Source organism: Nothoprocta perdicaria, unplaced genomic scaffold (genome assembly GCF_003342845.1).
Source record: "Nothoprocta perdicaria isolate Ctin4 unplaced genomic scaffold, notPer1 scaffold_51, whole genome shotgun sequence".
Classification (NCBI taxonomy): domain Eukaryota; kingdom Metazoa; phylum Chordata; class Aves; order Tinamiformes; family Tinamidae; genus Nothoprocta; species Nothoprocta perdicaria.
Genome location: NW_020455766.1, coordinates 1,930,707 through 1,955,314, shown reverse-complemented (window position 1 = coordinate 1,955,314; position 24,608 = coordinate 1,930,707). Strand labels below are relative to the sequence as shown.

Below are 24,608 nucleotides of genomic sequence, written 5' to 3'. Positions count from 1 at the left end.
TGGCTTTGACACTGTGATCTTATCAATCCCTTCAAATCAAATCAAATCACAGGCRTGATTGCAAGTTATGCTCCAGTGCAGTCCCTGACTAACCATACAGTTGTAATGACAACGCAGATCCTGTGAGGGAGAATATGTAGATGTAGCTATCAAAAAAACACTGTGAATGCTAAGTTGTAGACTCAGCTTGGCCCTACCAAGCTGTCTTGAATGGGCTGCACTGAGGACTTGCAAGGAGGTGAGGGAGGCTGGTCATGCGTCTTAGGTAAACAAGTAACATTGCATTAAATTTCTGTTTACTTAAACATGCAAGTCAACCATTTTAAATTTGAACATTCTGGCTCATTTTATAAAAGTGAACGTTATTATTGCTTTTATGTCATGACAGTTTTCACAGTGATAAAGAGTGCAAAAAGCTGAAGCATCAAGTTCAATGCCCTGATGGAACCCTAACAGAGAGTTGAGGTTTTACACAGAAAACAGTCAATTTAACGGCAGCCTCTGAGCCTAATCAGCATGTTCTCCTCCATTCCTGGGGAAATTAACCTCATTCATCACAGTGTGCTGCTGCTCCTCCCTACGGCCCCTTTCCTTGCACCTTGTCCTACTTCTGCAGCCCAGAGCGGAGATGCCTCGGCTTAATGGCACAGAGGAACCGAGGGAACATAGGAGAAGGTTTTGGCAGCAGACCTTTTTCTTTTATTTCTCTTTTTTCCCCCCCCCCTAAGCTTTTCAAGTGCAGAACAAATGCAAAAGAACCTTCCCTCCAACTGCACTTTCCCTTCCAGAAGCTGGCCTGTTAAGCCGCAGTTTTTCAAAGCACAAAGTCTCCACGCTGTGACACAGGATACCCACAACTTATTAGGCATTAAGGTACTTAATGCACTCACCTTTTCTTCCCATCTCTTTTTTTCCAGATAATTAAATTCTCCCATATGTTATACAGAGATCCTGACAAAGCCTGGAAGCTACTAAATATATCACTAAATTCATGAGATGCAAATAGCCTCAAAAACAGTAAACAACAGTCGCCTACTTGGAGCCTGAGCCTCACAGGGGGCACAGCACTCAATTCCCGTTGCAGCAATGGCTTCTCCCAGGATATTCTGCCAGGGAAGATGCTTAATCATGAGAAGGAGAAAGCACTAATGCCTGCTTTTCTGCCAACTTTTTGCCTTCTCATCCCTTCCCTGGTGTCTTTGCAGACGGGTTCCCATTTCTGTATCTCAAGATCCACTCACCACTGCATCGCATTACCTCTAATTCCCCTAAATCTTCTATTKCTGCGTTGAAACTAACCAGTGCTAGGCACTAAAGGGAAAAACAAAACAAACAAAAAACCTCCCCCGATACTTAAACACTAATGAAAACCACATCCACGCGCAAATTACAGTTCAGAATTTTTATGAGAAATACAGGCATTTCTCCCATTGGAACAACTTCATCTGTGCTGTAAATGCCATGTTGCAGACYACACTCAAAGAAGAGAAGACACTTGCAAAAGACACGAAAGTTGACTAACCTGACCAATAGGTTCTTTTGTCGGGGTCTTTCCTCTTCTAGCGGTGCTCGTGGCCAACGTGGTGGTTGTTTCCATGACTGACGTCGACATTTCCGACTGCATCGCTGTGGCTGTGGACTCAGTTGTCATAGAGGAAGGCACTTCACCAACAAGTCTCACATTTCCTTCTATCACGATGTTGGCATCGTTTTCAGCTGCCATATTCAAAACTTTCAAGCCATTGTAGTAAAGGCCAGAGAGCTGGCCTTGGAATGGATGGCCACGTTCCTTGCCTCCAATTTTTATGGTTGCTTGGCTATTGAAGATTGTGAGCTGACGCCCTGCAAAGATAATATTATATACATGCAAAAATGTTGACTGTGAACTCTATACTCTACGAGGATGATAACAGATTTTCATGGGGTGAGTAATGAGAGCAATAAACTATAAGAAAAGGATCTGACTCATAATTCATTGCTTTTTAATGAGGTGTCCATGAAATGCATAAATTCTGAGAGTATTCGCATTTTCTTAATTTACCACATTTTGGGGTATTTTGCTAAAACGCCAATCAAATATACTTGCAAATGCRTTTATCACTTTTTAATCCCTTTTACCTGAATGTAGTGTAAAGCTTTTTGGTGTGTGTCAAGAATACCAGTTTCCAATTCCTTAAGATTACTTTTTCCTCAAGACTGTCAACATTTCAAATATTTTTCCATGCAGTACAACACAGGGACTTTAGTTTTAAGTATGTACATGTGAGTTTGTGTATGTACACACATATATAAATATGTACCTACACATACACACATACACACAGTGTTTATACATGTGCAAACATTATGTGAATTTTAAAGAATGTGTTACGTGGTAATCTGTCATAGCTATAAGTGAATAAAATATTTACATTTCTAATCAAATGTTTCCTTTTTGTTTTTGAATTTTTATTTTCCTTTGTCGTACACACTGAAAAGAAACACATGGTTCACACTGAGCATCTCAGAGGCAGCGAATTCAAAAATAGATGTCTGATTGGCTTTCAGCAAGGCTAGCAATTAAAATAAAAGATTTTAGATGCAAAAGCGGCTTCAGAAATGATACACATACCGATGGAGAAATCATGGCACATTTCCATTAAACAGAGAAAACCTCAGCAACAGTACCACTCTTATTAAATAGAATAGTCACTTTAGCAGATTGGTTTCTGCTCATAAAAAGCATGCACACAACTTTAAGTTCTGGTTTAATTAGTGTTTGTTCCACAATCCCCTTAGAAGGTTGCAAACGTTAAAGGGACTTCATTTTGACTGGCAATTCATATTGCCCACTATTTAAGATACCTACAGTTTAAACAAATTTTTGTTTCAGGACCGTAATGAAGATATCGTAACTACATATATTTTTAGTTAATAATTTAGATGCTGGAACATGTAATATAATCTATGAATGATTTATAATTTTTGGTTAATGTTTGCTATGAGTACCTTCATAGATTGAGTTAGTGGATTATATTTAACAGTCCCTTTAACCTTAAGTTAACAGGGTAAGATTATTAAACAGCTGGTACTTCTAGAAATGTATAGAAATTATTATACAAGGTATACATATATTACTCTATATTTTACTTTTTTAAATTTGTTTTTAATTTAGTTTTACTGAAATTTATTTTTTATGTTTATTAGTGTTACAATGAAGCACTACTTGGTTATGTTCAAATTATTTTTTTTATTTGAAGTTTTAATCAATGTTTTTTACCTTTGTCGAGTAGCCATTCATCAACTACTCGACCAAGTCGATATGGAATTCGCTGTCTAGCAATCGCCAGGCGCTCGTTATCATTGTTTCCTTTAAAGTTTAAAGAGACATTTCATTGGTTAAAATCTGTAAGGTCAAAGGTTAAAAGTTAATACTTAAAGCTTGAGCTATACAGTTGCCACATGATTTTTTGAAATTTGGAATTTTAAAAAGTGCTACCTAGAACATTTCATGGTTCCGACTTTTCATTCAATCATTTATTTTATTTTAGCAAACAAAATTATTCCTATGTTAATTGAAAATTAGAAATCTGCATTTGAGCTAGGTTATTAAACTTATGTTATAGACAGACCCAAAAAACAAATTTAAACATCATAGAATGGCTTTACCAAAAATGATCATTGACCTCAGGGCTTTGTCTGTTTTGAAGTTTCTTATTAACTAGTTAAACATGTTCAGGTGAAACAGGTTTAATTTTTCAAAAGACATCCAACTTCTCACTCCAGGTTAGTCATTTAAAGAAGAACACCAGCCTTAGTCACCACTTACTTTCGCTGTCTAGAAATAGACCTTCCATAACCTTTTTCCTAGTCAGAAAAAATACATTCTTATTCACTTGATTTATATAAATTCCAAAGATTCAAATATATCATACAGAACAGATCAGGGCATCCACCATCTGTACACTCTAACAGGACACGTCGACAATGTCTTTTACTGAAGGAACACCAAGGCTTTGACAAAAGTGATGTACGGAAAGGCAACTGGGTTCTGAAATGCGGCGAGGTTTTGCAATTTAGTATGAGGCCACTACTGAGCTTACATGAGTTAAGAGCTACCGAGAACTCAGAAAAGCAAMACAGAAACTTGGTGTATTTGCAAGCCATATCTATTCTTAGTCTATACAGCAAACTGTGATTGCTTACAATAAAACAATGAGAGATAAAGGCCAGTATAGTCAGACAAATATCAGACAACCTGGACTAGTTAGAAAATTGCTTYATGTATCTATTTTCAATTATAGATATTTTTGTCTTTTAAGGATACAGGTATGAACCCTCAGAAAACCCTCCATGCATTACTGTCTTCTATTTAAAACATTTTTCAGGAGTACAGCAGACCTAACTATTTCCTTAAATATACAGGGTTTGGTGGTCATACTATTTCAGGCCAACAATACCTTTTCCTTCCATTGTATTGGTTCACATTAGTTAAGAACCTGAGCGATAAGAACACCCAGGTAAGCAAAAAGTTATTCCTACTTTGTGTCTCCACAGTCAACCTTGCTACTCAAATTCTTTTCGACTTCAACCAGCAAGAGTCCGATAGCTGCAGTGGTAAATCCCGGGCGTCATAGTCCATGTAGTCCTCAAAAATACACACCAAATATTTACTTGAGCTCACAGGATCCTATTGCCAATTTTCAAAACAAAGTACTACTCCAAATCAGCAACTCAATCCGCCAGTTCATCAGGCAATTATTACTGATGTCAGCAACACAAGCCATACCAGGGGAGCAGGAAGGAACCTGTACTGAATTCCCCAGGCACAGCAAGAGCAACAGCTTCTGTTCCAAAACCAAAACACAACTGTGTTGATTTTAGGCGGATACATTTTCTGCAGTGACATGGACATTTACTTACCCCATTTCACATCTTCATTTACAAGAACATGGCTATAGTTSACTACAACAGAAGTTGACATATTTCTTTTGAGAAATGCCCTTTTCCCATGCACTTTCCAATATGCCACATGAATATCTATATACATCAAAAAGTATGTGTGTGTCTATAAAATACATTAATACAAATTAATAAATTATTAATAAATTAATACAAATACTATAAAATACATGTTTTCATATTTTTATTTTGTTCTACTCTCAACTTTCAAAAGCATTCTGTATAAAATAGTATTTCAGGGAAACTTTTCTTGTTCTTCCTTTCCAAAGAGTAAATATTTAGAATAAGAGGCTTCAGCACATTGTCTCTGTGATGTGARAATAGATAATGTCTTTTTTCTCCCTGTTTTCATCCTTAAAATCAAAATTCTTCATCCTGGACCTCAAACTGGCTCCTTCACATATGACAAACTCCTTGCGACTAAATTGGAATTTGAGAAGCACAAGAAAGAGATGTTAGAGATGTCATGTCTCTTACACATATAAACACACATGGGTTGACAACTGTCATTCTCTGACAACTAGTTATTTTTAATGCTCTGATTTTTACTGAGATTTGATCAGTTGATTCATTAAATAAGTGAGAAAATGTCCCATTTCCAAACGGTTTACTTAAATGAATTCTGGAGTTTATTTTCTTAGAGTTTGTTTTTTTTTTCCCCCCTCTGTACATAAGAAAAAAAGGAGGGGAGGGGCATCTCCGATATCATTTATCATTCAATAGAGGTTTTCAAGTATAAAGAATACATTAAAACAATGGGAAAAAAAMCTCATGGAAGTTGATCATCAGATTCACTGTTTACTGCAAAATACCTTGCATAAATAAATATTCTCCAGAGCACACAAGAATAACCAAGTTTTGGACTTAATGATCTTAAAGGTCTTTTTTCAACCATAATGATTCTATTATACCAAGTTGTGTCAGAATAAACAAGATTTGCAACCTTGTACACTRGGAAGGCATTAAATGGTTAAATTGAACCAACCACTGTGTTTATGTTAGGAACAGTTGCTAGAAGGATCCTCTGTGGTCACCAAGTCTAGCTTCCTCATACTAAGGCTTGCCTATACTTTAATTCTCTATGATGGTGACTGTGGAAGCTCTGCTGTGAATTACCAGCATAAATTTACTCCTATCCAGTTAAAACATTTTTTTGAAAATATTTCATTCTAAAATTCATATCATATATAATTTTTGAGAATCTTGCATCCTATTATAATRCAATTCTATCCATAAATTATGTTTTATCTTAAGTGCAATAGTCTTTCACCATTGGAGCTAAATACAAATGAAAAGCAAAGAAAGAGCCCTTTGATTTGTAAAGGTCTCAAAAAAAAATGCTCATTTTGTTAGCCCATCCCTCACCATGGAAAAAATGCACAGTCAAATGCATCTCAATTTAATACTATTATATTAGCTTAAATTCTTCTGCTATAAAATATAAATGGAAAAGCTGGAAGGAAATGGTGTGGAACTTATCCAACTTCAGTTTGAAGGAGAATACATAAGTTCAAAAATAAATAAAACTAGCAGACACATAGGTGACCCAAGTACATTGGAAAAATGATATAACAGAATTAACAAGCAGCATTCCAAATAATGGAAACAACATAAAAGCAACAAAAATTCTATTATTACATTCCAAAAAGCACACATCATCTCAGAAACTGCCTCTCCCCAAAGAGCTGTTTTGGGTTGACTACAATAAATCTGGATAGGTTCACTGAATTCGATAAAACTATATTCATTTACTTCTTCATCCAGTGATCTTACACCTTGTAGTGAAAACAAATATCACAGACTTTTTTCATAAGTACTCCTTGCACACTTTTTTATGCTAATTTCACCAATGTTGTGGACTATAAGAAACTTCTTGAAAGGTGTTTTTTTTTTCCCCTCTCTCTGAAGGTTACTTAGATATTTTCATACTCTAAATAAACCTGTGGCTTTTTTACTTCTCTAACSCTTATGACAGAGCAAGTACTTGGACATGCATCCTTTTGAACAGAAATTCAGAGAAAACTAATAACCCTAAACAATAATATGCCTACACTTCAATTGTAGACACCTATGTGACTATGGAGCATGACTTTCTTAGTTATGAAGCTAAGATTTCTTTGATTAAAAAAGCTGGGTACAAATGAATYACTCAGGATGGGCACTGTGACATTGCCTTCCCTAACTGAATTCTGGATGGCTTCATTCTTTCTACCAAGTAGACAGTATTTTGTCATAACACAATATTAGTTCTGTACAAGCAGAAAGACTTCAAGGGAACAACAATAATTTCAAGAATCAAAGTAAGCAGAGAGAGCAACAAAGGTCAAATCTTTGAGCTGGATCTAAATCTTGTGGTAAGACTGAGAAGAAACAGTCTCAAAAATCCTTAATCATACCTTTGTATCTATAGATCAGCTGGGACAGACCAAATCTGAACTTCACTAATATGTATTTTATCCCACCTGATTTATTATATTGTCAGTACTGGAGTGTAATTCCATTTTGTTCTCTGAAATAAAGGTGTCAGTTATTGATGTGTAATAGCAGCATCCTTGAAAGAGAATAAGAAGGTTGAAAATCGAGAGTCTGTGAAGAACAACCCAAAGACTAGAGAATGTTTCCATTGAAACAAACCCTTAAACAGAATACAAATTCGCCTTGTTAAACCTAGTGATATGTTAGGGAAATAAATAACATGAAGTGATGAAACCAAGGTCTACCACCCTCTATAAAAAACACTCCCTCCAATTTTGCACATGATGATCCTGACACTGCTGTTTCTGAATTATGAGCCTCCTGACACGAGGAAGAGTCTTCTCAGATGAAGGCAGAGACCCATATCGTTCCTCCAGACACAGTTAGGGAGAAATCTGACTGAAAGCAAACGAGCAACATGAGAAGACATCACGAAGGCTCTGTTGCAGAGGAGCAAACAACTCTTCTATTCCCAACTTACAAGGTGTTTTAGGTACTAACCTAGGAAATAAAAGCACAGCCTAACTGATGTTTGGTAATGGCCCATAATAAAGTTCTTTCTAATCATACACTAATCACTATATACGCACACATATGTATTTATGTTACGATGTACTGAAAACATAAAACTTTGGTTGAAAACTTGTGTAACACATGACACTGCACATGCTGYCTGCCTTTCCCCAGCAGAAGAGGGAGTGATATCGTAAATGTTACCAACTACAAGCACAAATGTCTATCCAGCTTGTGCATGTAAGGCTGGTGTTCGCACTGGCTCCATTTCTTGGCTATACATCAATGCTTTCAGCGTTGTCACAGTCCCAGTGTAAATTGGATTTTAACCATATGACAGACTCAGGCTGTAATGAGCCTTGAGTAGCCAGTACACAGACATTCTCTACAGCTATAGTAAGACTCAAATTTAATTACTGTCTTTGTCATCTAAGGATCTGATTGGCTATGCTTACATTACTATACTTSATCACGACCCCTTATAGAGGTCATCTGGGCTTGAGCACACTGCAGAGCCACAGCATGTCTCCAGACTTCCCCTCCACACTGTACCACAAATGGGGTGTCTTAGGCTATAACATTACTTCACGTTCCACTGTAGACCTTAAGAAGTCTTACTCCTAACAAACCTAGCTCCTAAAAAAAATCCACAGCACATCTCATCCTGTAATCCTGCCCACTACCTTTGCAGACAGCCCTGCTCTTATCCACAAGCATCTTGAACTTGGCAGCCATCAGAAACTTGCCTTCATGCCTGCAATGCAAGATCATCTTCTCCATCACAACACCCCGGATTTAGGATAAACTGACCCAAGGCTGGGCCGGATGGGGCGGAGGACTAGCGATGCAGGTGAGCCCAGCAAATCATTGTGCTTGTGGGATACTGGTACTGCCTGACCTTATTTCTGATGAGTGCTCACAGAGTCACCCAATATTTGATTCAAGAATGCAGAAATTCCAGATGGATCAGTCAAGGCTGTGCATCACCTTCTGTCTCTATGTTAGCACTAACTGGAAATACAATAAAGAGGAAATATTACAATAAATAGGCTAAAGTAGAAAGAGCGAGTCTTTGTAGCAAGGGCACAAACCACTATTAGGTCAGAACATTTTCTGCTCTTATCTCTGTATCCACATATTACCACATACTGGACACGATTGCTACCTGTCGGCAATGGCAGTTGCCCAGACAAAGGAGGAKTGTAGATAGGACTGGACAGAGCATATACTAGCTGCAACCCTGTATGTACAACAAATGGCTCAATGCAAGGGACCAGCATGGTCCCAGGTTCTGATGGGACAGTTATCAAACTTGGTTTCTTTGGTAATCTTGCTTCTGGTGTTTATCTAGGCAACTTGGAAAAAAGAACCAAAGAACAAGAAAAAAATAATTATCTCTGAAAACCCAAAAGGTAGCCAGAATACAAGTGCTCTTGCCATGCTGGCCAGGGCATTCGAGGCCATGAAGGTGTTGGGCACAGGACGAGAGCAGGGACCCTCTCCATAGCCTTGTATTAGTTCACACTGGCAGATTAAAGCCTCTGGCAGAGGCATTGCAGGTGTGGGAGTGCTCAGACTATCTGAGGGTTTTCTCCCTTCCCATTTTAATCGCATTGCTTTAAAATACTCTTAAGAATACTCCAAGACCATCTGAAATTAGAACAATMATGGATTCAACTTCAACAGCCCTATGAAGGGCATTTTTACTTGTTTATATAGATATTGGCTGTAGAGGAGCTAAAGGAACAGGCCTATTAAAAAGAATTTTTGGTAAGGTCTACACTCAGCAGAGTTAAAGCATGTCAACAAGAGCAGAAAAACTCTTAAAATATCCTCTGATAGGTCATAGATCCCCAAAGTGAGAGTGATCACTTCTGGAAGATCTCTGGACCTTGCTTGGCCTAAGGCATCAGGAGCTAAATACCATTCAGGAGTGATTTTGGTCTCCTTCGATGTTCAAAACGAAGGTAGATGAGAACTCTCTAATAGGTATGCTTTCCTGTCAGCACATGCTGCTTACAGAAGGATGGTCTTAATATCAGACTACTCTGCCATTCACTGGTGCTTTGTAATATAGCTGAAGACAAAGCAGGAACTCTTAGGCTGCCTTGATAAAGAATCCCAAACCCAAACTGACTAAAAGATATATGCATAGCTTCATTCCCAGTCTGTCTTCACCAATACTGCAAACTGTACTCAAACATCTCACACTCGGCTGCAAGCTCCGTGCTTCATGCCTGTATATTAAGTATACTAATCTTAAGTCATATTCTAAAATGTGTTACATGATGAAACTGAGACCTCTCATTAAACTTTCAGGGAGATCTAAACCTTCTCTTCAAATCAACTACCTTCTGCCCTGTTTTGTTTTTAATTATTTTTCCCTAGATTAATTAGCAATTAAATAATCTGGTCTTCCTGACTCACACTTCCTTGCTATAAGGCAATATCTCTCTTGGTCTGTGCAGTGTTGGATTGCTTGCACTGAGAGATTGGTGTATTATACAAAAAGCAAGCAAGAGAAGATGAAAAGAAACAAGAAGGCGATAAGAAAACACAGGACTTGTCTGACAAATTAAAGGTCGTATTCTGTTATCAGGCTTTTTAAGAAGATCCTTTGTACTGCCTGTGCAGTATTTAAGGAGCTAATATTGTATGGCTGCTGCTAAAATAGGCAGGAAAATTGATAGAAATCATTAAAGAGCAAGATTAAAGTATAAAAAAAGAATTGTTATAAGAACAGTACCATGCTCCACATCATTATGATGGTGACATTTTGCAGTTCTCTAAGGTAAAATGGCTCTGAACTGTTTCTAAATCATAATGTCACAGCATTTAAGGTTGCTTTTTCCTATAGAAATTTAAACAGAAGTCAGCTGTAATCTGGTTCTTATTCAAAAGGTTCTCTACAACTGAAAAATGGAGGATATTTCAGCTCTACTGTATCTAAAATAACCTAGGTCTGAGATAGCAACTACACAGCGTGCTCTTTTGACTCTCGCTGAGGTAGCAATCTAGATGATCTTCAATTCCTGATAGCTAAGAACTGTTATATAGAATGTCTCTTGACAGAAATAATACTGACATTATATAAACGAACAGTGGCAAATGGAAAATACTGTCCTCAGCTCTTATTTTAAATTCCTATTAGCCTGTATCCCCATGAGTATCTAGTATTCGAGCAGAAGTCATCAATAAGAAGGATCTTATTAACTATGCACAAGTTTTCCCAATTAAAGTTTAAGCATACTGAAAGTGCTGAGGACAGAATAGGACACACTGTCAAAAGGTCATTGCTGATATCAATGCATTTCATTAATATTTTCACTGAATTCAAAAGCTTTGGGAATTTTTTTTTTTTTTTTTTTTTAATGTATAACTTCTCGATCACTGGTAACGTTAAAATTATTCGAAACAATTAAAATATCTCCTTCGGTTAAACTCTGCACTTGGTTACATAAAAACTATATTTTCTCTTCCAAGTTAAGTGGCTTTCAATTGTGCTCAGCGAAGTCCCTGCAATTGCATCAGCCTAGCGGGCTGCTTGGAGGGAGGACAGGGTGCAGGGAGAACAATTTCACATTAGTTATGTTACCAGAGACATAAAAATCATAAGAAATCCAAAGCACTCAGCATCAAGCTTCAATAATAGAGGGCAGGGTAACTTGACTGCGGCTCCAAATATTAAAAAGGTTGATGAGAGGTTCTTGCAAAGCATGAAAATGCTGGAGTTAACCATCACGTTACCCCAAAGCCCTGGAGCATATGGGTGCTCTGTCACAACCACGACACCTGGCCAGGCTGTGGCAGCTCCTTCTCTGGGGGTTATGCAGGATTACACGCAAGTCGAGGGACACAATGAGAGAGGGTCATTTATTTGGACAAGGCCTTGCCAAGAAGAAGAAACCAAATGCGCCCGCACAGATAGAAAATGGCATTTAAGAGATAAAAATCTGTTCAGTGTCAGCAGTGCAGCAAAAAAAGTAGCCCTTGGCCAAAGCAAGCCCCAGACTTTCAGTTCTCTCTAGAAGTGGCATTTCAATTTGTGTATTTATGCCTTGCAGACTTTTTACTATAAAAGAATAATCTATTTCAAATGGAAAGGTTTAAATTTGAACACATACTTTTTTTTTTTTTTTTTTTGTAATGCTTTTGGCAAGGCACAGAAACAGAAACTGTAAATAATAGAAACAGATGTTCACTGAGATAAAAGCAGAGAAGTGCTTTAGGACTGCAGAGCTATAATGAGCAGTCCACCACGCAACAGCATCAGGACCGTGGGCAGACCCCCAGCAGGGATTTAGTTGTCTGTCTTAAAAAAGTGAAATAATCTGATTCCCTAATTTAAAAAAAAAAGATAACTAGTGCCTCACTATGCAATTACTTTGTAATACAACTGATCTTTTAAATCTGCAAGATGTTCACAGTTTTTTTTTTTTTTTTTTTTAATCTTTTTAGGTTTTTTTTGCATTGACAAATTGAGAAGACTAAGAATTATTGTGAACATTTTATATTGCTGTCTTAAAGAAAATTAAGCCCTGTATTGCTCAAATAGCAAAAATTTTTGCGTTAAAATCTTTTCTAGAGAATTTCCTGCTTTTACGGTTTAGGATATTCCCAAGGGAAAGCAAGCTGTGGTTATTGTAACACATTTATCACTTTCCTGAGCTCTGCTTCCTGATTTCTCATGTCTTCCTCTGCTCTGTGTTGCTGTGGGAGAAAGAATCACTGATGAACAAAGCAGGTGAGAGAGAGGATGAGGACGAGACAGACTGATACTAACCTCTCCTACAGAGTCTGCTTCAGTGCGCCCCACTAGTATCCAGCTCTGACCTGTGCCAGAATTACTAAGGTACCCCAAATCCTTAAGCTGTTGTCCAGAACACACTTCCACGAGAGGAGTTTTACCGTTAGCAAGGCCACAATTTAAATGCAAAACCTACAGCTGGCATCTAGCTGACGTGTAGTTGGAAATTTATTGGCTTGATTTTCAGTCAATCTGAGCTGAAACATCAAAACGGAAAAAAACAAACGTTATTGGACAATCTCACTCTACATGATTTTGCAGGGAAATACRTAGTCACTAGTCAGCTGTCAATAGGTTTCATTCTTGATTTTCTTTTACATAAATCCATTTGCCAATGCAGTTACAAAAAGGTAGACTTTACTTCTACTTCCAAATAGTTATGAAATGTTAAATAGGCAAAAGAACAACCTTTCAAAGAAAATAGCTCTGCYAGCACGATTTACACATTCACTTTTTTTCCTCAAGAAACTACTTGACCTTTTCAAAAACATACTGACACTAGTATGCTGAAGAAAGCAGATAAGGATATTGTCAGCTTCACAACTTTATGAATTCTAGTAGCTTCCAATGACATGAAGCACTAATAAGTGAGTGAAATACAATGCAATATTCTATTTAAAGTATTTTTATATGGTTGGTACTAGGAATGCTAAACTATTACATAAACACTAATTCTAAACAGATGATGCATTAGCAGCTATAATGTGCAACATCTTTCTAATAAAATATTATGACATTGCTGTTAAATAAGTATCATTTAAGAAAAATAATACCAGTCTCTATAAAGGAAGCACTCTCATTCCATCAGTTCATGATCACCATTAAATTACTTGCCTGGAATCAATAGTTTAAATGGGACAAGACAATTTTACCTACAACTCACTCTTGCTTTTATTAATACATGCACTACTTCTGAGGTAGAATATTAGAGTCTATAGAAAAAAAAAAATAAGGTTACATCTAAAGCATATGCAATTAAGATTATAATACGTCTGACTACCAGGACAGATTGCTACAACCGAAAAAAGCACAAGGCAAAACTACCATTTTGACAACTGTCTCTTCTTGACAGGACCCTCTTGGTCAACGTGGCCACAGGGCAGTGGCAGATAAGGAAAGAGTAAGGACAACACATCATTTCTGATGAACTTCTGCAACATGGTTCATCTCTCTTGCTCAGCTGGAAAAGCTGGATGCAGGCCTATTCTGTAGAAGATTCTTTAACGAAAGTCAGCTGGTCTGAACATACGTGCAACAGACTGTAAGATATCAGATAAAATGGTTGAGCAAGCAACTAATTAATAAGCATTTTCCTAGATACAAAGCTTAAAAGCTATGTTAAGATGGAAGATATTTTCAGTATTCACTTTCTGCTCCTTTCCAAGCATGTACTTAATGTAATTCAATAGGAATTACACATTTGAAGTTATTCCATAGGACAGCACTATTTTGGGACACATAAATTATACCTGGAAGTGTGTTCTTATTTTCTCGTACAACTTGATTAATTACTGGGAAGTTACAGCTATATAATTCAAAGCTAGCACAGTCCTTACATATTTTTATATTGATAAAGGACCTAACATAGAGATAGGCCTGATCTGCATTATCACAGGATATGAATATTGACCTGCCTGATCCTGTATTCATCCATAAAACTATTGCTCGGTTAATTCATAACTGGTAATGGGCTCTAACTGGTCTTAAAGAAAGGACAGGAAATCTTAAGAGTAATGAATTGCAAGGCTCACTGCTGAAAGCATGTGCTCTACTTCTTGAGTTTTTCTGCCTTGAGCTTCTAGTACTTGGTTCTGACTATAACTTTCTAGACACAGCTGAAGAGTCCTGCGAGTATCCAGTATTTTCTACTCTGAAAGTACTTATATTGTAATCCAGTAATTTCATTTTCTTTTTGACACTAAAATTCTATTGAGATAGAACCTCTCCTGGGTCCTTTTGACACATCCAGTTCTTTTCCCCAGAAGCACAGACTCCAGATCTCAATACTGTATTCCAAAGTTGGTTTCAAAGTTCCGCAAAAAAGGGCAAAACCCTCACCAATTTTAGCCTTTTGTGCACACAAAAACATTTCCATAGTCCCTTCTGTCAGAGCATCTAATGATGCTTCATGCAGAGAACCCTGGAAGATGGGACCACAAGTGCCTGTTCAGACTCCTGCATTTTCATGTCACAGTCCCTAGTTCTCCTGTCAAAACCATCTCTTTCTGATCATAGACCCACACCTTGGCCCTACTGTAATCTACTTTTCCTTAAACACTAGCTTCTCAAGTGACCATATTCACATGGCACTGCTGCCTTGACCTTGCTGTTGTTTGCTACTTTGCATGAGCCACACATTAACAGGAATGACTTCATGCAGACTTTCAGGCCACAGATAGAAATGGTCCTCCTTGATAACTATTTGTTGTATGCAATATTGGGTGCTTTACATTAAGTGGCTTTTGGAGATGAACAATGTGAATTGTGGTTGTGATTTACAGGCTCCACAAAGTCATCCCAACATGCAACGTGGCAATGCTTAAGAGTCAGGAGGTTGGCTGAAGGACCAAGCATCACAGAACTCCAGACAGCAGCGTCACACATGCAGGGATGGTAATTTGTCTCATGAAGGACCATTTATGCAACACAGGTTACCTATGAGCACCAGAGAAGGGAATGCCACCCTGAACCTTCTTTGCCCAAATTCTTCCTACATACCTTATCTTCCAACATCTTTTGGAAATTGAAGGTGTAATCACAGCACTAGCTCCAGTCTGATTTTGTATTTTAAACAAAATTACGCATGACTTCAAAAGGAATTTGTATGAGAATGAAATGCAGGACTGGGACGCTGAAGTGAAGTACTCATGAATCCTCTGACTGAAAATTGCTGTGAGGCTTTGTTACATCCTGTGCTCTGAAATGAAGGCATRTTTTTCTAGGTTTGTTCCCACAGCCTGCTACAGTTAAGAAAAACTTCTAGTACAGTTTGTTCTTTTGAAAAGGGCATACTTATTTTTTCTTCTTCTTATGCAGCTACAATTTTGAAATGTTAAACCAGCAGTCTATTAATGTCCACCAACTCCATAAACCATCAAAATCAAATTTGTCTTTATATATACACTTAGCTCTGATGGCATTGTGCAGAATTCAACTTTTTAATGTCCACTGAACTTGTTGCTGCAGCAGAAAAGCCATTTAACTCAGAAAAGGTCCGCTGAGGAAAACAAAACAATCGCATCTCAGTCGTACCAATTTACAAGCAAATAACCTCAGTGTTTTTAATTCAGTTGCTCCTGCTTTTGAAGGGATGAAATCAGGATGTGCTTCATTGCATACTGCACCTCTGATAGTGATGGGTATTCAGTTTCTGCTTGAGACTTATTTGAAAGGTGCATACTACGTAGTCTAGCTCTTGTGAAGCTCATAAGAGCAGTGGGCATACAAATTATTCAAGCTATTCACTCTTGCTGACAAGCAAGGAAGTGTGCACAAAAGACCTTCTGGTTTAGGGCAGCCTCCTAGACCTTGTTAGGATCAAGGAAACTCATTCCTGGAAAACACTGAACTTGCCTTTAAATGCAAGCTATAAAACAATAATGGTGTAGAGTTGGGCACAACTGAGTTAACATTAATCAGAAATCTGAAATATTAAATAAAAAGTTATTTTCAGAGCATGGATGTTACAGGTTCTTTTTTTTTTTTTTTTTTTTTTTTTTTTTTTTTTTTTAAAAAAAAAAACCAAGCAGGCTTAAGACTGCAAGAAGGTATCCACATGACAGAATGGAGAGATGGATGTACATAGTTGCCAGAATACCACCCGTCTTCCCTGTGCTTACACGGTGCAAAGGGAAGACACACAGTCTAAAGCAAGTACATACTCACACGTTCAAGAGAGCAATGCCTATCCTCCTTGACACTTGGTTCATCTCTTGAAAATATATCTAGGACAGAGCAAGTTGCCATTTCCCCTGCTGCAGTATGAATTATAGTGGCTACTTCTGAATTAGTTAGCTTAATAGAAGTTCCTATCCTAAAGACATAAAGTATTGTTCTGCTGTCACATCTCAATACAAATAAAATTAATCTGGTGGCATATGTACAAATGTATCCCCCAACAAAAAAAAAATTCTTCAGAGATCACCTAAAATACAATGTCATTGCAGAAAAATTAATTTTATCTTTCATGTGATAGATTATATGGTTGGAAGGCTCAACACAGCATTGATTTGTTCTGTCCTGAGAAAGCCTCTCACTTCATATTGACTTCACAGTTGCCCTAGAAGTTAATGAAAACTAGCTGCATCACAACAGGAATATATGGCAGAGTTACACTGTCACAATGTCATCTTGCATGTTGTATCAGTCATGAGTAAAGCAGCATTATAACATCAGTCAGAGGAAAAGCACATGTTTGCACATCAAGGCAGGTGTCCCCAACAAKGGGCACAGTTCCAAACAGTTAAGCACTTTTACAAATAATATATGTAATGCACAAGTAATTTTACTGAAGTCAGCAGACAACAGGTTGGTTTAGTGATTGAAGTACAGAATGCACATGACAAAACCCTCAGCAATCCTGAACAAGACAGCTCCAAGTCTACTGGAGAACTGGTTGAATAGAAAGAGACACAGAGGAACCTGGGAGAAACCTGGCATTTGGTCAAAACTCTACATTCACAACATAGCCTTAGCACTGGGAAAGAAGAGAAGAATGACAGAATCAATAACTCAAAATATATTTGTCAGAAGTATCAATATTACACTGTAAAGTGAAATACAGAGTAGCTAAAAGTACTTGATAAAAAAATCAATCTACTGCATTTTCTTTTTAGCTAATGAYACTTGTTCAGCCTCTATTTTATATTTATTCTACTGTGTTGGACAAGATGTAATACTGTAAGCTACAAGCAAAACATATGTCTGTAAGGGTCAAACCAAAACGTGTGGAAAATAATCCCTCTGCATTGACAATATTTCATCTTGTATGATCTGACTTTTGAAGGAACTATTAATAATGGCCTTCCTGGAGAGCATGAGAGGACCAGCTATGATAGACATTTGCCTTGTCTCATTCTGAGATCTTTCCTCATTGCCCTCTTCTGCTTCCTTCAACCTACTTGAAACCCCACAATTGRGGTCTTAAGAAACTACATTTCCATGCTTCCCCATGTCCAATTATGGAAGCAAGTATACTCGCCATAAGAAAGAAAAAAAMCAGATACCTCTTTCTTTTAGTAGTTATGAACAACTCTTTCTGAATAACTGCTCATTGACATTTTCTTTCTTCTTCTAAACTAGATGSATTGTGCCATCTTCCTGTATTTAACTGAAAGGTGTTCTAGCTTCTGTGATAAAGTAATGACAGCTATACCACACATTTTATCAAGTTCTGAATTTAATTACAGGATCTATCAAGTTTAAGGAAGGATGAGCCTTTGTATTTCACCGGGATACCCAAATGAAAAAAAAGAAAAGGAAAAAAAGAAAATCTGTCTGCAGACTTAGAAGAGCATTATTATATAGTATTAACTGACAGAAAAACCTGATAAGCTGTCAAATTAAATAGCTGACTTGGGAAACTTTACTGAAACCACTTTTTACAGAGACTTACTACAGTGTCTTGTTTGRGTATCACTGTGGCTCCTTATTTAAAGGCCACTGAGGAATAGAAAAATTTCATAATGTCTTAAAGGACATTGGTTTTTAAAAAATATAGGGATAAGCCTTAGAAGTGGTACATCAAAAGAGAATAGGAAAATAAAACTCCATTTTTGTTAATAAACCATAAAGTTATATTGAAAATGAGACATAGATACACACTACAATGCATATTTAATCATAACCAAAAAATAGGCAGAATTAAATCCATTAGAGAAAGATAAAGGAAATCAGACTTACTAGATACACCTATTAGGCTGAATAGCTACTCTATTGCAGATACTTGAAATCAGAAGAGATTTAATAGAGAAAAGAAATCAAGTTATTAGCACARAAAACAGTATTTTTCAGGATTAAAACCATAAGTATACAAAAAGACTTGTCAAAAGCTCAAGCCAAAACAGGCCTTTCAAATAGATTAAAATGAAAAGACAGAAGTTCTTCAGGCAGATAAACAAACAAAAAAGACCACAGAAAGAAGAGAGGTTAATCTGTAGTAATTCTGACAATGATAACACAAGGGAATAGAYTGGACTGGCTATTAGGAATGTGTCTACAGAAATGTAAATCTCTATAACCCAAAAGGAAGTACCACACATATTTCTTAATGAACTCTTGAGACAGATGATCTCCACCTCTTATTTTTAAAATAGCAAGCACAGAGGTTTCGGATTAAAGATTAAAAAATATATAACTTTAAGGGGTGGGGGAGRGGACCCTTAGCAGTACACTAGGCTTTTTCCTTTCAGCATTCTCTGATACTGCTCGATTTTTGACTGCTGGTGAAAATAATACATGAGTCATAGAACGTTTAAGGTTGGAAGGGACCTCAGAGGTCATCTAGTCCAACCCCCTGCTCACACAGGGTCACCTAGAGCACGTGGCACAGGGCTGCACATGAGGCATTACTTGATAACAGAAGAATTACTAATTCAGCTGGCATTGTCTCCTCTCTTCTCACACTAATGAACTACATTTTTTACAAGCCATATCTATGGCATGACTCTCTATTTTTAYATAAAGCTTTCACTTACATGCCTTCCATACACTTCCAAATAGCTAGTTCCTGAGAGGTCCTCCTGTCCTTCCTCTGAACACTGCTAGGTCAAAGGGAAATAAAATACTCTGTCATGAATAAGTCACCTTGTATTGTCTTCTTAAACAAAAATGCGGATTTACTTTGTCTTTGCAAATGTTGCTCCCAACAAGTAGYGAGAACAGCTCAAAGTTTGTGAGCATCACCGCCAAGGAGAACAGAGGGTTCTTCACGTCACCTCTGTCATTGAGATTGACTTAAAGTGAAAATGTGATTGTAGGAATATCRAAACTCTAAACAAAGGAAGTTACATGAAAGACGGAATACTTCTGTCCACAGAAGGAATCAAGAAAAAAGACGATAGATACAACCACACACGCACAGGTCACAAAACATGTCATTTCAGCATGAAGAATATTGAATCCCAACAACAATGGTCAGAGAGCTTGAAAAATTACTCTAAGGCAAAAATCCAGACAAGGTAAATACTGACGGACCATTTACTTTCTAGTTCCATACCCTGTCTTGACCATGTTTTTCATGGACATAGTGATAACAGGCCATTTTATTAAAATATTCTGTGATTGTTTCATGTGGAATCTCTGTAAAAGCATTCAAAATTGCTCCTGGCATTTGTGCCTATGCTCAACAGTTGGATCTTTAAATTTTTTTTATATGGGGTTGTAGGGACTTGAACTTGGAGCCTATTTCTAAGGCTGCATGCAAAAAAAMCTACATGAATTGCTTGGGCAAGCAAATTTTTTATTTCCATTCTGGAGAAGCAAAATGTGCAGATATAAGTATCTTTTAGTAATTATATGGCCAATCAGAATACACAATAACATGAAGAACTCATAGTACTTACCYTAAGCAGAATACAATATTGAGCATTTTTATTCTTGTGAAGTATCCCATGAGAAAAATGGCAGAAGCTTAGTCTAGTTGCCAGAATGCAAAGACYGAGAGGAGAAACTAACTGGATGCTTCCTTCCCCTGGCCCTTGTCTGCTCTGGCATAATGGTCTTTAGCCCAGTCAGCTCACAAATTCACAGGAAGGTCCTGGGACTCTGACTGTTCTCACATTCTTAACATCAAATGATAAAGGAAAATGAAAACACTCCCCAAACTCAGAAATACTGTCATCCYGAAGTCCCAAAAGCTTCTGCTGCCAATTGCCATATTGCAGATGTGCTTGCTATCTGTAACATCAGCCCACAGTTTAATATTCTGTCAACAAAAGTAGTAATAGCTGGGAATGCAACGCTGAGGCAGTCCCTTAGTCACAACAGCAGAGAGCCAGTAAGACAGGGCAATTAAAAACTGATTTTTTTGAAGCAGAGAAAATAAACTATAGAGGAACAGAAATGGAAAACAGCAGTACCGTATTCATCAGGAGCTTTGACTACACAGCCAGCAGTTTCCTCATGCCTGTTACTATGATCAGAAGCTATGCTGTGTCAAGTTAAAAACTACTATCTGAAGAGAAGGCCAAGGTAAAATAAACTTCTTAAAGAAGATGCAGAGGGATAAGTCATTAAGCAATGAGACATTCAGATGTTTTTAGTTAAGAAAGATGGAAAATCCAGCTCTAAAACATCTGGGCATTTTAGTCAACTACCAAAAAACTCTAACTATTCTTAATCTCAGGGCTACACATCAGTAACTCACACTACAGGAAAAGGGAGAAATAAGATAAACTTTTATCAAAAGGCACAAAATGAAGTGTGCTTCTCCATCCTTGCAGTGCTTCCCTGAGAGAGATAAGAAGAATGGAGTTTTGGAGTTAAAAATAATCTGATGGAAATCCAGAAGAATGTAAGTACTTAAAAATGACTGTCTGAAAAACATCCACCTATTGCTTAATGTTGAAGCTATCTTTTGTCTAGAATTAACATACATTTTCACAAGGATAGTCATCTTTCATCACTGACCATCCCCTCTCTGTTCCTTTTGACTAAGTCATGTCACCATTCAGATACTAATTGAAGGTGCATTGGCCCAGACAAGAGACATGCAGAAACCAGACTCTGGTTTAGCAAGTTAAAGAATCACGTATGTGGGAATCATGCTAGATTCTAACCAGCTTCTATGATCATTTCTGCATTTTATGTAGCTCTAGGAGAAAAAAAAAATATAAAGAAGCTGCAGGAACAGTGCAGTCCCTTGTCTTATTTTCTGCAAGGTACCTATTCTCTGATGACCAGTAAAGCAAATGGTAGGGAATAATCCACACGCTRCACCAGCCTAGACACTCCTGGCCAGAGCACTGAATTGTGTGGGGAACGCCTGAGATCCAGGACTGAGCTTGGGCTCCTGAGACCATCAGTGTCAAAGTCTTCCTGAAAGGATGCTCSCTCAGAACACTAGTGTCCACAGAGATCTGCCAAGCAAGCAATGGTATCTCACCTTGAGACCTTCTGTGTCCTTATCTGCAGCACTGAGATGGGCTGTGTGAAGGCTATAAAGTCAACAAGCCTGACAAATCCTGAGCTCTTGAACAGAACTTCCTTTCAGAAAATCCTCACCCAATATTCTGAAACACCGATCCAAAAYAGGTAATATGTCTTGTAGCTGAAGACTTCATCCAGAAATGTAATTTAAAGTATCATCTTTCCTTTGTAAGGTAAAGAAAGAACTAACATTTCATGCTGCTTTAGACAATCCAATGTATTTAAGAAAAACAAATTTACTAACTAACCTGAGAATCTTATTCTTGTTTATTCTTCAAWAAACAACCAGGACAGAGAAGCCTGCACTTATGTACAGTGATATAGACATATTAAGAAATAAAACAGACAGAAAGAATTTAGAAAACTGGGCAAAGCAAAGACAACATTCTTTCCAGCACTGAAATGAAAACAGACAGGGTTTCACATTTGTCCATATTGCTCTAAAACTAAAGGTTCAAAAACACAACCCATGGGCAAGTTAGCTAGTTAACCACAATACCAAGTTCCACCATCAGTCCCTAAACCTGCCACATCCAAATTGGATGCAAGGCTGTTTGCCAGATTCTGCTGTCCGATTCCTTTAAGAAAGCACTTGTAGAAACCCTACTGGAATGGCTAGTGATAGCTTTGAGTATAGGACCATCTTGGGTATCTTCAGAGCAATTTCTATCCCATTCAATAACGGCACATTCTTCTGGACTGACCTGAGGCTTTTCTAAATAAGGTGTCAATACAAGCTTATGAAGAAACTTGAGCTTAAAAAGGGTTTCAATCAAGACTGCCAAGCTTTATAGAACTGCAAGAAACAGTAAAAGAAGCTGTTTTACTGGAGGCATGGCGGAAAAACAAGGTGAAAAGGGAAGACTGATTTCAAAGGTGAACAGAGACTATGCTGTGTCAAGTTAAAGAAAAACTACTATCAGAAGAGGAAGCCAAGGTAGAGTTGAGTTCTTAAAGAAGGTGCAGAGGGATAAGTCATTAAGTAACGAGACATTCAGTTGATTTTAGTTAAGAAAGGTGAAAAATCCAACTCTAAGACATCTGGGCATTTTAGTCAGCTACCAAAAAAACTCATACTATGAAATACAGTTACAGTATGAAAGAATCAGAAAACACACGAAGAAAAAAAAAAGATTAACAGCAAAAAAAAAAAAAAAAAAAAAAAAAAAGCAGAAAACCACCCAACCAAATGAAAAAAGCCAAAAGATGCCCTCTTGCATTAATCCCATCCCAAGGAAATCTCTCTTTTCTCCACATTAATCTGTGTCCAGTATAAAACAAAAGGTGTGTGCCAGCATCTCCCAAACTGAAGTGCAGTCCCACCTTGTTGCAGTCTCTTTGAATTTACATGAGCAAACAGGACACAAGTAAGAACAAACAAAAAATGCTTTCATGCRCTGTGCATGATTTGGGTAAAAACAAACAAAACCCAAACTGTATTTTTTTTTCCTTTCTGCAACACTGGCCTTGAAGACAAGACTCCAAAGCTTCCACCACCTTACTTCTKCTACAATTTGCCAACAAATGCAAAAAGTGCTTTAAATTTTAACCATTTTTATATTGCTTCCCCCTCTTTAGCAARGGGGAGTTAAGATTAACAGGAATATCTGAAACATAACTGGACACATGTCCTTCYGTCCTGCTCCACCCACAGTCTAACACTTGTGCATCTCATTTAAAGGTGCTAGCTGCTTTTAAGAAGCAGAACTGTCACTCTTTCACAACATATTAGCAACATATTAGCACACACATTTTAGCGCACAAACTCTTGCTATATATAGCTTCATTTGCGATACATTTTCATTTTTCCTTTAAATCATAAATTTACTTTCAAAATAGGGGTGATAACAATATCACCCATGGAGGTTTAATTCTCACTTGAATATCCAGACTACTGAAATGCAAAGAACCACCTAAATACTAATGATGAGTACGTGGAACAGCTTACATATTTCTTCATTCCCTCTCTCCCCTTAAAGTTTTCTACTTATAAGCAGATAAATCAGAGCTATCAGTTAGACAGAACAAATGTGCAAACCAGAATAGTTTTCAGTTACATCTCTGATTTGCTGCCTCTGTTTTAATACTGTAAACAAACATGCCAACTGGTATCTGATAACACGCAGATTTATAATTTATCATTAACAACYCAGTACTCCAATAAGAAAGAGACTGCATATCTGGAAAACTTGTTGCCTTCAAAAATGAATACAATTAGTTACACGTTCTTTAATGCATAGCTTTTGCATGAAATTAAATGGGGGCCTGATGCAGAAAACCCTTCATGCATACGAGGGAGGGGGTCTGTTCAAATAATCAGCATCACAGGCATAAAGTACAAACTAAAGGATATTACTTAAGGCATTTTAATTTGATTGCTTTTTTTCCCCTTATGAGTAAGAACTGATATCCATTCTTCCTTTTGTCTGCTGTAACAATTCTGCTAACTTCATAAGTTTCAGAATGTTTTAATAATCTTTTGTAATTAAAAGAACAGCCAACATTTTCCTCTGCAAATGTTTTCCACACCACTTGGAGTTCATTTGGGAATTCACCTTACTGTGCAGCTTTTGTCAAAGCCTTTTTTTCCCCCCCTAAAAAAAAGGCCATTAAAATAAATAAGAACAAGAAACAAAACTATCACATGCCTTAATAATTGAATTTTTCCAGTTTCAGCAATAACTTGAATTTAGTAAGAGAGATTGTGCGTTTTTAATTCTTATTC

General features: G+C 37.3%; 1 protein-coding gene across 7 annotated transcripts in view; it reads right to left on the bottom strand.

Annotated features, from left to right (window-relative positions):
- NRXN1 (neurexin 1) overlaps window positions 1-24,608 on the bottom strand; it is a 592,551-nt gene that overhangs the window by 81,357 nt on the left and 486,586 nt on the right. For 4 of the 7 annotated variants that reach the window (XM_026048048.1, XM_026048049.1, XM_026048052.1 and 1 more), the window contains one exon: window positions 1,523-1,842. In XM_026048048.1, coding sequence (XP_025903833.1) covers window positions 1,523-1,842 — 320 coding nt within the window. Of the gene's footprint in view, window positions 1-1,522; window positions 1,843-3,259; window positions 3,350-24,608 lie in introns of all 7 variants that reach the window. The other 3 variants (XM_026048050.1, XM_026048051.1, XM_026048053.1) reach the window with 1 other exon arrangement.